This window comes from Myotis brandtii, unplaced genomic scaffold, assembly GCF_000412655.1.
Source record: "Myotis brandtii unplaced genomic scaffold, ASM41265v1 scaffold251, whole genome shotgun sequence".
Lineage (NCBI taxonomy): Eukaryota > Metazoa > Chordata > Mammalia > Chiroptera > Vespertilionidae > Myotis > Myotis brandtii.
Genome location: NW_005359516.1, coordinates 1,648,101 through 1,662,403, shown reverse-complemented (window position 1 = coordinate 1,662,403; position 14,303 = coordinate 1,648,101). Strand labels below are relative to the sequence as shown.

The 14,303-nt window shown below is 59.3% G+C and overlaps 1 protein-coding gene across 12 annotated transcripts in view; it reads left to right on the top strand.

Moving 5' to 3' along the window:
* The window catches only part of DYSF (dysferlin), a 205,276-nt gene that overhangs the window by 88,935 nt on the left and 102,038 nt on the right, over positions 1-14,303 (top strand). For all 12 annotated transcript variants that reach the window (XM_005867776.2, XM_005867772.2, XM_014540931.1 and 9 more), the window contains 5 exons: positions 1,404-1,581; positions 2,127-2,251; positions 4,122-4,228; positions 9,733-9,925; positions 11,976-12,131. In XM_005867776.2, coding sequence (XP_005867838.1) covers positions 1,404-1,581; positions 2,127-2,251; positions 4,122-4,228; positions 9,733-9,925; positions 11,976-12,131 — 759 coding nt within the window. The remainder of the gene's footprint in view (positions 1-1,403; positions 1,582-2,126; positions 2,252-4,121; positions 4,229-9,732; positions 9,926-11,975; positions 12,132-14,303) is intronic.

Here is a 14,303-nt window from a genome sequence, read left to right as displayed (position 1 = left end):
GCCTGGAGGTGTCCTGGTGGGGGAAGCTCGGCTCCACCCATGCTCATTCGCCTTCACCTCCCTGGGCCTCCGCTGGGAAGTGGGAGTAACCCCATGACTACCCTGCCTCCCCGAGGAATGTTCAGAGACTCAAAAACAATGAACGAAAGTACTTTAAAAGTCTAGAGCTCAATCCAAACCGAGAGGCTATTTGATAACAATAATGTGAGAATAGCTCACACTTATTAGGCACTCACCGTGTGTCAGACACTGTGCTAGTGACAGTCCGCTGTCACTGCGTCCTCCCAGCACCCACGAGATGACGACTGTTAGTATCTCCATTTTACAGATGAGGAAGCGGAGGCTCGAATGAATCAGAGCAGCAAGTGGGAGAGCTGGGCCTTGTGTCCAAGAGGCAGCTGTATGGAGCCTGCACTCTCAGGCTCTGTAGTCAGCAGGCGCTTGCTTCAGTCCTGGCTGGACCACCCACCAGCTGTCTGAGTCCCCTGTCTGTAAAGTGGGGGTAATCACTACAGTTACCTCGTCAGTGTGTTGTGAGGATTAAATTCACACCCATTGCAGGAAGCACTCCGTCAGTGTTAGCTGTTATTACTATTTACATCAGCGGTTCTCAACCTGTGGGTCGCGACCCCTTTGGGGGTCGAACGACCCTTTCACAGGTGTCGCCTAAGACCATCGGAAAACACATATATAATTGCATATTGTTTTTGTGATTAATCACGATGCTTTAATTATGTTCAATTTGTAACAATGAAATTGGGGGTCACCACAACATGAGGAACTGTATTAAAGGGTTGCGGCATTAGGAAGGTTGAGAACCACTGATTTACATGATCCCAAACCCACTCGTGTGACCCTCTTCTCTCTGCCTTCCATGAAGTGGGTGGTAAAGTCACCTTGGTTCTTGTATTTAGTGCTTCCCATGTCCTTCGCCCTGTGCCTGATGCCCAGAGGGGACAAGGGGATCCATTGGTCCCAAGCCCATGGCAGCCTGGGACACTGCAGGGCTGGCTGGCGCGGGGAGACCCTGAGCGGTGGGCTGGGAGCCCTGGGCAGGGCACGTGGTCGAGAGCCTTCGCCCCTGCTCAACAGCAGATGCAGAAGACCAGGCTCCTTGGGGTGGTGGTGCCATGGCTGCTGGTTTGGATTAAGGAGCAGCATGGCCTTGGAGGCGTAACCTTATTAGAGGAACGTGGCCAAGCACACAGGCCTGGAATGAGTTTGCTCAGTTAGTAACCGAATCTGGGCGCTGTTGCTGAGCTGGACCATGCGCCACCCATCCGTCCAGCCAGGATTTACTGGGCGCCAGGCACCGCCAGGGCCTGCCAGACATGTGACCCCTCTGCCCCCGGTGTCTCCCTTCCTCCTCCCTGTGACTCTCTGGCCGCCCTCTCTGCTTCCAGAAGTACCTCCGAAGGCGCAAGTATTCCCTCTTCGCGGCCTTCTACTCAGCGTCCATGCTGCAGGATGTCGACGATGCCATTCAGTTCGAGGTCAGCATCGGGAACTACGGCAACAAGTTCGATAACACCTGCCTGCCGCTGGCCTCCACCACCCAGTACAGCCGGGCGGTCTTTGACGGTGAGGCCAGAGGCCACGCGCCTGGATGGAGCCCAGATCCTGGAGGGGGGCCGGGCCCTACGTCCTGCCTCCCATTCGAAGTTGCCAGAGGTCCACTCGAGGGCCTGTTGTGGGGGACCCTCTGCTGGCTCCCCCTGTGCCTCCTCCCCATCACCTTCCAGGGGTCCCTGCTGCCAGGACCCACAGATTGGTTTTCCCAAACTGGCTATAGTGAGCCTTGATTCTGACCTGTGGGGTCATTGATCACCTGGTGGCTGTGGGGCTTGGCGTAGAGAATGTAGAGAATGCGGGTCCCCAGCATCCTTCCAGCAGCCCCCCTGCTTTGCTGCGTTAAGGAGCCCCCGTGAGAGCAGCGGCTGTCCTCAGCACAGAGGGGGAGCGTGGGCACCTTGTCTGGACTCTGGGAAACACTGTCACACGCGTGTGTGTCCCACGGAGATCTCAGTGGGGAGGGGGAGCAGGTGCCAGAATCCATCCCACCCTCGGTCCCCTTTCCCCCAGCCCTGCACCCCTGGCTCAGCACCAGGCCCTCTGTGTCCTGCCAGGCTGCCACTACTACTACCTCCCCTGGGGCAACGTGAAGCCCGTGGTGGTGCTGTCATCTTACTGGGAGGACATCAGCCACAGGATCGAGGCGCAGAACCAGCTGCTCAGGATCGCTGACCGGCTGGTGAGTGGAAGCAGCCTGTGCCTGCACCCCCGCCGTGGGCGTCGTCACACCGGCCCCCGGGGGTGCACACACTCACCTACAGCTGTGCCTGGGCCCCTTGGGCCTCACCGGGCCAGGCTGTGGTCCTGTCCTGCATACGGGGAAGAGAGGACAGGGAGTGAGAACTATGCCAGGGGAGCCCTCAGTCTGATGGAGAAGACAGCACCGAAAAGGAGCTGAGAGAGGCTGAGCGAGGAGCAGGACAGACAGAGCCTGGCGCCCGCTCATTCATTTATTCATTAAAGGAGCTGAGAGAGGCTGAGCGAGGAGCAGGACAGAGCCTGGCGCCTGCTCATTCGTTCATCCTTTTATCAGATGCCTTTGACCGTTATCACAGAAAGGACTTGTGCTAGAAACGTCCAGATAGAAGTTAGACATGAACAAGAAGCTGACCTGCCTTCAGGGAGTCAGTTTAGTGCGGGGAGCCTGGGCTCACCCACACAAAAGTCCTAAACTTCAGGAGTAGCAGAGGCTCCGGGTGGGAGGGCCGGGGAGCATCAGGGAGGCATCTCAGAGCCGCGAGGGGGGAGCAGGAGCCTGGGAAGGGCACCGTGGCAGTGGTCCAGGGGAGAGTGACCAGCACTGGGAAGGAGATGACCTGGGTGGAAATTCCTAGGGCTTGGGCTAGGAGGCCCTGGGAGTCTATTGGATGAGGGAAGAAGGAGGACTGGGAATTAGGAAGTCAGGAGAGAGGCAGGTGGTAAATCCTGATTTGGATGCTACCAGGGCTTTGCCCGTGGAGTCTGGGTGTGGCCGGCTTGATGCTGGGCCGGAGAGTGGAGGGGAATCACAGTGGGCAGAAGCGTAGAGGCCAGGGCGGGAGCCGGTGCTCTGGCGGTGGCCCAGGCTGTTCCTGTGTGTGCATGTGGTGGAGGCTCACCCACAAGGCGCGTGGCCCGTGGGAATGAGGAGGCAGGTGTGGCCACACCGCTGGAGCAGGTGAGGAGCATCGCTGGAGGGAAGGGGTGTGGAAGGCTCGGGCACATCTGTGGGTGAGGAGGTGAGCGCAGCGAGGAGGGAAGGTGGACGAGGAAGGGAAGGTGGGGTCTTGGAGTGGCTGGGCGAGGATACAGGCCCAGGTGGAGGGCCGTGGGGGCCTACACCATCCCTGAGACTGGCAAACTGCGAGGTGCAGGAGGACTTGGCATCGATGCCTTTTAAGTCCAACTCCGTCCTCTGGGTCAGCCATTCTCCCCTAGGACAGTCCCTGAGGGTGGGAACTGTGTTCTTTCCAGGGCCCGTCCTGCCTGGTGGTCCCAGGGAGGAGCACATGCCAGGAGGCTGGGCTGGGGAGGGCGTGGGGGGCTGAGGGACAGGGCTGGCCTGGTGGGTGCTCTGTGGGAGGTCTCTGCCTCCCAGCTCAGGGCTGAGGCTCGGGAACAGGCAGATGAACCCCTGGCCACGGGAGTTTGTAGGATGGGAGCGCTGTGATGGGAGGTTTCTGAGTGCTCCTGAGGCAGGGAGGCCGTGCCCTGAGCCTGGCCGGGTGGTGGGATTTGTAAGGAGAGAGCATCCTAGGCAGGAACCGGAGGGGCTCGGCAGTCACTCACCCGTGAGACGGCGGACCTGGCTTGAAGGGGCCTGTGAGGAGCTGCACGCAGCACCTAACCTCCTTGTGACCACGTGCTCCCCAGGCTGGAGCCCCAGGTTCAGAATTTGGGTCAGTTGGGTGTGGGAGCCAGGACAGACCCTGATTTGTCGGGTCTCGTCTTTGCTCTAATGCTCTCCTCTTTGGCTCAGGGCCTGGGGGTGGTGACGGGGCTTGGGGCTGGGGTCCAGGTGCACCTTCGCCCTGCAGTGACCGTCTTGACTCTTGCCCGCCTTTCCCCAGGAAGCCGGCCTGGAGCAAGTCCACTTGGCCCTGAAGGTGCAGTGCTCCTCCGAGGACATGGACGCCCTGGTGGCTCAGCTGATGGATGAGCTCATCGCAGACTGCAGGTAGGGGTGCCCGGCACCCACGCCCACCCTCCTGACGCAGCCAGGCCCTTTCCCGGGAGTGTTTGTGGGTGGCGGTGAGCGGCGGCACGTCTCCCGGCCCTGCTTGGCCAGCAGTCCAGCCATGCTGAGTCCAGAGGTGGCGGAGCCAGCGCGGGGAGTTGAAAAGGTGACATTTAGAGCAGGTCATAAATCTCCCTGCAGCAGCGGCAGCTGTGGGCCCTGGGCGGCCGCTCACCTGAATGGGGAGCATTGTGTCTCTGATCCCCGACCTCTTATTTCCCTGATGGAATCTGCAGGAGGAGCGGGCTGGGGGGAGTGACGGCGGCGTCCCTCCTTCCCCCAAGGCCATGTCGGGGACCATGGTTTCTGTTTGGCCGTCTATTGACGTGGCTGATGGTCAGGAAAAGGGGGCCTTGGGTGCTGGAGAACAGGGGCTCTGAGGCCCGGGAGACGGTGCACCTCAGCATCTCCTCCCCGTGCGGCCGCGACTTGGGGCTCACCACCCACCTGCTCTGGCCTCGGTTTCCTCATCTTTAACTGACACGAGAATAACTAACTTGTAATAGTGCACACACAAGGCGCCCGGCCCCATGTTTAACATACGGTAACTATGATTATTATTAAGAAGCAGTGCCGCGACTTGGGGCTCACCACCCACCTGCTCTGGCCTTGGTTTCCTCATCTTTAACGGACACGGAGAATAACTAACTTGTAATAGCGCACACACAAGGCGCCCGGCCCCATGTTTAACACACGGTAACTATGATTATTATTGAGAAGCAGCGATGTCAGGAGATGTAGGTTCTTGTCCCTTTCACCAGCCCTGCAGCTCTGGGCAGCTTCACTTCTCCGGACCTTAGTTTTCTCAGCTGTTACAGGGACCTGACAGCAAAAAGTGGCCTTTCTGCTTCCTACGGAGTCAGGTGTGAACATGTGCACATGCGTTCTGTGTGCCTCTCAGCCCTGTCAGCCCACCCCCGAGGGAAGGTGTGACCAGTGCCTTCATGCTGAGACCTGGGTCCCGCCGCCCGATGCAGCGTCCTCCTAGTCCAGTGATGGCGAATCTTTTGAGCTCGGCGTGTCAGCATTTTGAAAAACCTTAACTCTGGTGCCGTGTCACATATAGAAATGTTTTGATATTTGCAACCATAGTAAAACAAAGATTTATATTTTTGATATTTATTTTATATATTTAAATGCCATTTAACAAAGAAAAACCAACCAAAAAAATGAGTTCGCGTGTCACCTTTGACATGCGTGTCATAGGTTCGCCATCACTGTCCTAGTCCTTTGTACCTTGGCTGGGAAGGACCAGGACAAACATTTCCCCAAAGAATCGCCTCCCTCTCCCCCCACCCGTGGTGGGATTGCAGGCGGGTCAGTCCTTCATGCCCCAGCCTTCCTGAAGGCTTGCATGCAGAGCAGGTTGACAAGGGGCAGCGTTAGCCCTCATGTGACTCACGCGAGAGTGAGCAAATGCTGTCAGGTGTGTTGGGTTGGAGGCATGTGCTATAGGAGCTCAGAGCAGGTGCGTGTAACTCAACTCTAATGTGGATGCTTCCTGGGGGAGGGGATGCCCGACGTGAACTCTGAAGGGGGAGGACCAAGAGTCAGCCCTGGAGAGAGGGTCCCCCAGGCAAAGGCAGAGAAGCCTGAACTGCCTGCTGCCTCTGGGAGGGGATAGTCACCGGGCAGCTCAAGTCCAAACGAGACAGGCCTCAGGGGTCCCCGAAGGGGGACTCAGCCCTGGGAACTGTCTGGGAGCACAGCGGTCCCCATGGTTCAGATGCTCACTGTGGCTGCAGTTCAAGGGATGGGCTGGTGGTGGTGATGGGAGACTGGACCAGGCAACACGGAAGGAAGGACTCTGGGAGGGGAGAGGGCAGAGGGCAGCAGAGGGCAGCGTGGACTACGCAGGAGGCATCAAGACGACAGCAACCCCAGAAAGAGCAGGTTCTGTGCCAGGTGCTGTCCTAGAATTTTGTACGTATGAGCTAATCATAACAACCTTATGGGGTAGGAAGTAGAATGATCCCCATTCTACAGAGGAGGAAACAGACCTGGAGAGGTTAATTAACTTGGCCAGATTGACACCCCTAGCAGGTGGCCGAGCCCCTTGGTGCTCTACTGCTCCTTAAGGACAGGACGTGATGGGGGATTGGCTGTGGGGGCCCAAGGAAGGTGGAGCATGATCCCCTGGCTCTGGCCAAGGCAGCTGGGTGGATGGAGGGCCCGTCCAGAGAGGTCAGCAGGAGAAGCAGCTTTTGGAGGACATAAATTCAGGGCTGGCCATGTGGCGTGGGAGGTGCCCGTGGGATGCCCGTCTGTGATCTGGAGGTCAGAGGGCAGAGGGAGGCTGGAGGGGCACACAGGGACACGGCCACCATGGGAAGGGCCTCAGCGGGCCTCTCTGTGCCCCACTGGCCGGGCCTGCCAGCTGGGGTGCGGAGGTGGGCCAGGGCTCCGCTCATGACTCACGCGTTGTGTGGACCTTGGCAGGTCTGAGGTGCCTGAAACATCTCAGACGAGTGGACCCAGTGCGGGGCTGCCCTTGCTGCCCTCGCAGGTTCTCGGAGGATTTGGCTAAAAACGCTTCTGCTAAAGCCTGGCCCCCTCGAGCCACTGTCCTCAGGACAGAGGGGGCCTGGGGCCTCGAGGCACTGGTCCCAGGTCAGGAGCTCTGGAGGAGGTTCTCACCCTCTGAGGAACCCAGGAACGGCTCTCCCTCACCAGACTGACTCCCTCAGGCTCCACCCGAGGCCCCCACCAGCCCCAGGGCCACAGCAAGGGGCTTCCTTCCCCTTTGGCTCTGTGCTGCACGTCATCACAGCAGGGCAGCCGGGTCCGGGTCCCAAGTCAGCTCGCCATGGCTGACCCTGGCTGCTCACCCCTCCTCAGCCAGCCCTGCCCCTGCCCCTGCCTCCACCATGTCCTTTGTTCCATCGGACCCTTTTCCTGCCTCCTCTCCCTGGGAGCCCCTCTCCCCCCACGGCCAGTGGTGCTCACCCTGTTCTTCTGGCCCAGCCCTCTCGTCTCATCGCTAACCCGACTGCCCACCCCACCTCTCCACTGGATGTCCTGCAGCACGTTCAGTGCATTCCCTGATCTTCCTAAAACGGTGCCCGGCTCCTCCACTTCAGCCCTGCGGTGTCTCCCGGTTAGGAAAAGTCCCGGCTCTTACCCTGGTGGACAGTCTCTCTGTCCCCACTCCCTGCCTTGCGGGCCCCAGGGATCCTACACCTGACCTCTTCAGAGCCACCCTGCACACGCTCCCTCCTGCCCCTGAGGTTTCGTCTTGTGCATATACGGCTCCTTCTGCTAGAACACCCTTCCTGCTCTTGTTGGCCTGACAGGTGCAGCGAGGGGCCACTTCCTCCAGGAAGTACTCCTGACTCCGAGGCTGCTCAGTGAGGGCTCCCTGAAGGCAGGGCTGGACTCAGCCAGGACCAGCAGAGCTGCTGCTCCTGAGGAGTGAATGAATGACCCTGTGGCCAGTTCATCTTTCAGGCTGGACCCTGCTGCCTCCCTGGCGGCACCCACTCACGGCAGGGACAGGGAGCGAGGGGCCACTTCCTCCAGGAAGTACTCCTGACTCCGAGGCTGCTCAGTGAGGGCTCCCTGAAGGCAGGGCTGGACTCAGCCAGGACCAGCAGAGCTGCTGCTCCTGAGGAGAGAATGAATGACCCTGTGGCCAGTTCATCTTTCAGGCTGGACCCTGCTGCCTCCCTGGCGGCACCCACTCACGGCAGGGGCAGGGGCAGGGGCAGGGGCAGGGGCAGGGACAGGCAGCCACGTGTGAGCAGCTCAGCTCTGTTGTGAGCCTGCACCGTGCCTGCCTACCATTTTCAGGTCGGCAGGGTCAGCCACAGCAAGCTGCCCCGGTTGGGGGTACAGTGTCATCTAGACTCTTCTCCCAGGTCTCCCTTGCTTTCCGTACTCTCTGCCTTGGGCTTTTCTGGGGCAGGAAAGGTCTGAGGCGTCTCATGTTAGTGGCAGTCCCGGGTCCCAGCTGTTTCTTGGGGAGCCTTGGTGGGGCTGGTGGCCTCCGTGAAAATCTCCCTTTGGTGGTCTGTATGGCAGCCCCTCCCAGCTCCCGACGCAGGCTGGGAGCATAAATCACTCCGGTTGGCTCAGCAATCCAGATCCCACTCCAGACCCGCCTGCCCCCACCCTCAGGCCCTCTCCGGCCTCCTTCCCAGGCAGGACTCCGGCCCAGGCCCCCCTTTACCCACCGAGCATGCCCCTCCGCCACGTTCCAGCGGGCTGGGGCTGGAGGGATGGCGGCCGTCCCTCTCTCGGCCGGGGGCAGCCCCATCCGAGGCACCCTCGGGGCAGTAAATATTATATTACTACAGGGTGTGCAGTACGTGACCTGAGACAGGTCCCGGGGCTTAAGTTTCCTGAGATGGAGTTTGCATACTGCTCCCCCCACCCTAAAAATTCAATTAAAAAAAATAACAGGAAAAATGTAGTGCGCCGAGGGCCTGCCAGAGCGGTGTATCTGGCGGCGGCGGTGCCGCTGCGCTCCGGCGGTAATTGGTTCTGCATAGCTCGGGGAAATTGGCAGAAAAATAAATCAGCCGGGAGCCGGAGTCGAGACGCTGCCGGGAGGGGAGTATGAGGTGGGGGGGCTGCAAGCGGTGGGAGCAGAACTGGCGGAGCGGGTTTGACTGATGTCCTGTTTGGGAGTCAAGGGCTCAGCAGAGGTGGGGCAGCCCCCCATGCGCTCCAGCGGGGATCGTCTAGAGGGGCCTGCTGGTGAGGGAGGTCAGGGAGCTCCCCACTCCCCACCGCATCCTGCAGGACCCCGTGCGCGTACTGACTGACCTTGGAGGGGTGGTACAGAGGAGGAGCCATAGGAAGGACTATTCGGGAGCCCAGTGGGATGGGGGCGGTCAGAGTTCTTTGCCTCCAAACAGGATGGAGTTTAAATCCAGCCCCCGACTTGGGACCTAGGGCTGTGTTTCTGGGACTGTTTGCCACCCCCCCCCCCCACCCACTTAAAGGCTTCCTAAACAGAGGGTTCTGGGAGGGGTGTGGGGCTGCCCCAAGTCGACACATCTGTATTGCTGGCTGCCGGCCTCCCCACAGCGTCTGCAGTGGCTTGTCAGGGATCCATAAATTTCCTTCTTGAAGAAAGTGTGCGTACAACAGAATGGATTCGTTTCAGCCAAGGGCAACTTGGCGCTCAGGCCTCTGCTCTGGGAGGATGCAGGGGGCAGGGAGGAACCCCCCCCCTCCAAGTCCCCTCCGGGACTTCAGAGCAGTGGCCTGTGGGCCAGTGTGGTTGGGGAAGGCTTCCCGGAGGAGGTGAGGGCGGAGCAGGTTGCACAGAGATGACTGTGCAGGTGGGTCAGGCTGGAGAAGGTGCCCAGCAGGTGGGCTGAGGGTGTGATGCTTGTTGTGGGGCCTGTCCTCATATGTGTGTTCATGCATGTATGTGTCTGGACTTGGGTCTGCACTGGGCTCCTGCTCATCAGGTACATCCCATCTGTCCCTCACAGCCAGCCCCTGAGCAATGTCCAAGAGAGGCCCTCTGCCACCTACCTGGACCAGTACCTGTACAAGCTGCGTACCCGTCACCTGAATCAGATCACCGAGGCAGCCTTGGACCTGAAGCTTGGCCACTATGAGCTCTCTGCTATCTTGGAGCAGGCTGAGGACTGGCTCCTGCGTCTCCGGACTCTGGCCGATGAGGTAGCTCACCCTGCAAGGCACCTTCCTTCCTGTCTGGGTCATCAGAATGGGGAGGGACCTGGGACTGTCTGGACCACGATCCAAGCCTGGCTCCATTGTTGAGTGACCTTGAGCCAGTGACTTAATCTCTCTGAGCCTCCATGTCCCCATTTGTGGAAGGAGGAGAGAGCAAGCAACAGGAAACTGGATATTGCGGGGCCCAGCACAGAGCCTGGTGTGTCGTAGGGGCTCAATAAATGTCCCCACATGTGCATAAGAAATACTGACAAGGTGTTTCAGAGACAGAGCTGGGACCAGGACCCAGGGCGCCTGGCTCTAGGTCCAGTGCTGGGCCTGCTTTCCCGGGACCTAACGCCTTCTCCCTGCCAGCGCCCTGGTTTCCTGTCCTCGCGGATGCCTCTGAGCCCAGGCCTGAGGAGGCTGCATGTGCAGTAACTCTGAGCATCGTCATATCTAATCAGAGAGAAGAGGCTCCAGTTAGTCTTCAGGGGCACCTTTCGCCCCCCGCACCCCCCTCCCCTTCAGGGCAGATGCACTGACCCGGTTCCTCGGGTGCCCAGACAGGACACAGATTTGTCTAGAATGAGGACATAGGTCCACTCATATCAGAGGCAGGCCAGCTGTTGCCCACTCTGACCAGAGCCATGTGGGACCTCCAGGGAGGGGACGGTGATGGTCGGAAGGATCCCCCCAGGAGCGAGCAGAGAAGGGCAGGGCCTGCAAGGGGCTTCTGGAGGAGCAAGTTGTTGAAGGGGGAGGGAGGCCCAGGAAGTGGAAGGGAGACTCAGGAGGGGAAGGCAACCTGGGACGTGGGTCCCCAAGAGTCAGTTCCCGAGCAGGGTCTCAGGCATAGGCCAACTACATGGGGACCGTGTGTTGCTCAGCCCCAGGCCGACCCCTCCCAGTGGCCATGGACTATCTTCTCGGGCTGGTCAAGGCACACCTCCCCATATCATGGCCCAGACCAACCCCAGAACTCAGCACAGGTTGCGACAGGGCTTGGAGAGGTTCAGGTCAAACAGGTGCTGTGAACTGTATGGGAGCCCAGAGAGAATCTTTCTCAGATTTGAGTGCGCATCGGAATCCCCTGAAAAGCTTATTAAAACAGGTCACAGTCCCCCCACCCCACCTCACATATCTGGGTGGAGCCTGGGAATTTGCATTTCTGTTCCAGGGACCACACTTTGAGAACCCCTGGCATTATGGTTAGCAACACGTTTTTGGAGTCAGCAAAACCCAGCTCCTAGCCTCGTGGAGCCTGAATTTCCTCACCTGGCACGTGGCTGCCTTTCTGTGCCTTCTGGGCTGTCGCAGGGCGGACGTGAACAAGGCCTGTGAAATGCTGAGCAAGTGCCGCAGGAGTCTGAGGCCCGGTCAGAGGCAGACCCAGCCTCCTCCCGGTGCACTTGGCTCACCAACCTTGGTAGAGATGGGCCGTACCCCACCAGCCACCTCCCCTCACAGCCAGAGGCTCCGAGGGCTCAGGGGCCTGGCAGTTTTGTTCTGAGCTAGTCACCATTCTCAGAGCCCACTGTCCCCAGGCCCAGTGAGAGTCGGCTCCCAGGGCCCCTGCTCTGGATTTGCTGCTGCTCCTGGGCATGGGGAAGGGGACGGTGAGGAAGGGGGTGAGGAAGGAGGCGGTCATCTTAGGTGTAATGTCATCTTCCGGGTCAGATGGAATCCTCCATGTATGTCTATGCTGGGAGCATCCATCTACCCAGTGTGTGGAGGTGGGGCGGGCGTGGGGAATCTAAGAACGTAAGCTCTGGGCTCCAGGCAGGAGTGTCTTTTCCCAGAAAATGTGAACTCAGCTCAGCGATTTTTGGCTCCTCTGTGAGCCCGGGGCAGTCCCCTGTCCTGGGGACTCTTGGCTTCCAAAATCAGAGGTGCCCAGCTGAACCTGGGACGCCACCGGGGTGGGGCAGGGGTGGGCATCTGGGGATGGAGGCCGGGGGAGAGACCTGTGCGGGCCCTGAGCCAGGGTGGTCAGCTCATGGGGTGCGGGCCCAGGCGGGTGACGGTCCCCACCCTGACGGCCACCTTCTCTCAGCCCCAGAACAGCCTGCCCGACATCGTGATCTGGATGCTGCAGGGAGACAAGCGGGTGGCGTACCAGCGGGTGCCCGTCCACGAGGTCCTCTTCTCCCGGCGGGGCGCCAACTACTGTGGCAAGAATTGCGGGAAGCTGCAGACGATCTTCCTGAAAGTGGGTTCTTTCTCCTCAAGTTACGGCCACATTTTCTCAGCCCCAGGCCTGTCCCTGTCCTCTTCCCTTTCCCCTCCGGTTCTCTCTCTGCCTCTGAGTCCAAGGACTCTGTTCTTGGAAAGGGCCGAGGGCTTTAGGTAAAACTCCCTCCCTTCTCCTCCCTCTCACAGGGTTCCCTAGACCCCACGCACCTGGTCCAGAGCGTGAGCAGGGAGAGCGGAGCCGGCCCCTGAGGCTGTGCTTGCCTTCCAGCCTCTAAGGCAGTGGTTCTCAACCTTCCTAATGCCGCGACCCTTTAATACAGTTCCTCATGTTGTGGTGACCCCCAATTTCATTGTTACAAATTGAACATAATTAAAGCATAGTGATTAATCACAAAAACAATATGTAATTATATATGTGTTTTCCGATGGTCTTAGGCGACTCCTGTGAAAGGGTCGTTCGACCCCCAAAGGGGTTGCAACCCACAGGTTGAGAACCGCTGCTCTAAGGCCCCTGACACAGACCTGCCTCCATCCCTGCCTGAATGTCTTCCACTCCAGCTGGGGCCTCAGGGCAGCCATGGCCCAGGGAGGTTCAAGTTCCTCCCTGTGGGAAGGCTGGTGTCTGGGCACCAGGTGTCCCCATGGCTCTGCCCCACAAGAGAGCCGGGAGCAAGTCTCCTGCCCCCCAGTCTCACCCCACCCCCTGCTCCCTTTGTGTCTCTCCTCCTCTAACACCCGTCCTTGCTCCCTCTCCGTCTTCCCTCAGGGGACTGACCTGACTAGCCGAGGGTGACAGGGAAGTGAGTGGGTACCTGGGGACCCTCCATCCTCTCTCTGGGTTAATGTGGGGACATAGAGCCAAGGCTGCTTTGGTCTGGGGACTGTGGCCTGGTGGTCAGGACATAATTTGGGGAAATTCCTCCCTGTGCCATGGCTGCCCTGGCACAAGGGGAGGGTCCCTGTTGGGATGGCTGTCATTGAGGCTGCCCTGCTAGAGGAGGGGTGGCCTTGGGAAGCAGGCGAACCCCTTACCACTTACTATTGGCTCCATATGGCCCTGTTGGCATTATACACTGCCTGGCTTTCACCTTCCCCTGCCCCTGTCTCCTCCCAGCGCACCAGGACCCACCCCACCTCACCTCTTCCAGGTCATTGTTGGCTAACCTCAGCCTCACACCTCTGAGTGGTTGCTGGTCAACTCATTCATATATTGGCCGATCATTCTTGTCCTGGCCGGGGGTGGGTGGAGAGGACAGGTTTCAAAGGCGCAGTGTGAGTGGACAGGTGGCGGGGCTGGCTGGACTCCTGTGTGGCCTTAGGCAGATCTCCTGAACTCTCTGAACTGCTGGCTGTCTTCTCACCTGTAAATGAAGGTCAGGCTGCCGGCTTCATAGGTTTTGAGAATTGAATTAGGTAACACAGGTCAGGGGTCTTGCTGGAGCTCAGTGGTCAGTGAATGTTAGCTTCTCTCCCCGCTTCTCCCCTTTTCCTTGGGAGCCCCCTGGCTGCCTGGGGGAGAGGAGGCTCCATGAGCACCGTGCCTGGAGGGCAACCCCAAGTCAGGGATGAGCAGACGTCTGCACGTGGGGAATTGATACCTCAGATGAGAGGCAGTTTTGCCTAGAAAGAGGGTGGGAGGTGTGTCAGGCAGTGGGCTTCCCCTCCCACCTGCTCACAGGCCACCCAGGGCTCGTCCCCCTTGCGATCTTTCCCTGAGCCAGCTCCTCGCCTGGCAGGAGAGAAGGGACAGGAAGTCAAGGAGCGGCCACATCTGAGTGGGGCTACCCAGGGAAGGCTGTCTGGCTGGAGCGGAGGTGGGGTTGCGGAGGGCGCCTGGGGGACATGCTCCAGGCTTTGACCTCTCGGCCCTGCAGCCTTGGGGAAATGCAAACTGAAAAATTTCCCTGATTCCAAGCAGAGGGAAAAAAAAGATATAGAATTGTTTCTCGAAGTCTTCCCCACTGAGTTTATGAGCCCTGCCAGTAGCTCCTGAGCAAGCTCTACAAAAATGTTGGCAGCAAGCAGAGACCAAGAAAACATTGGTGTTTCTTAACTTAAACCAAAGTTGGAAAAAATGAGCACCAGCAGAGAGGGAGAGGAGCCCCAAACTAGACATTTCTTTATTTGCTGTTGCTATTTTGGGTCCGGCAGGCTGGCCCCGTCTGGGGGAGGGCAGGGGAGAGACTGG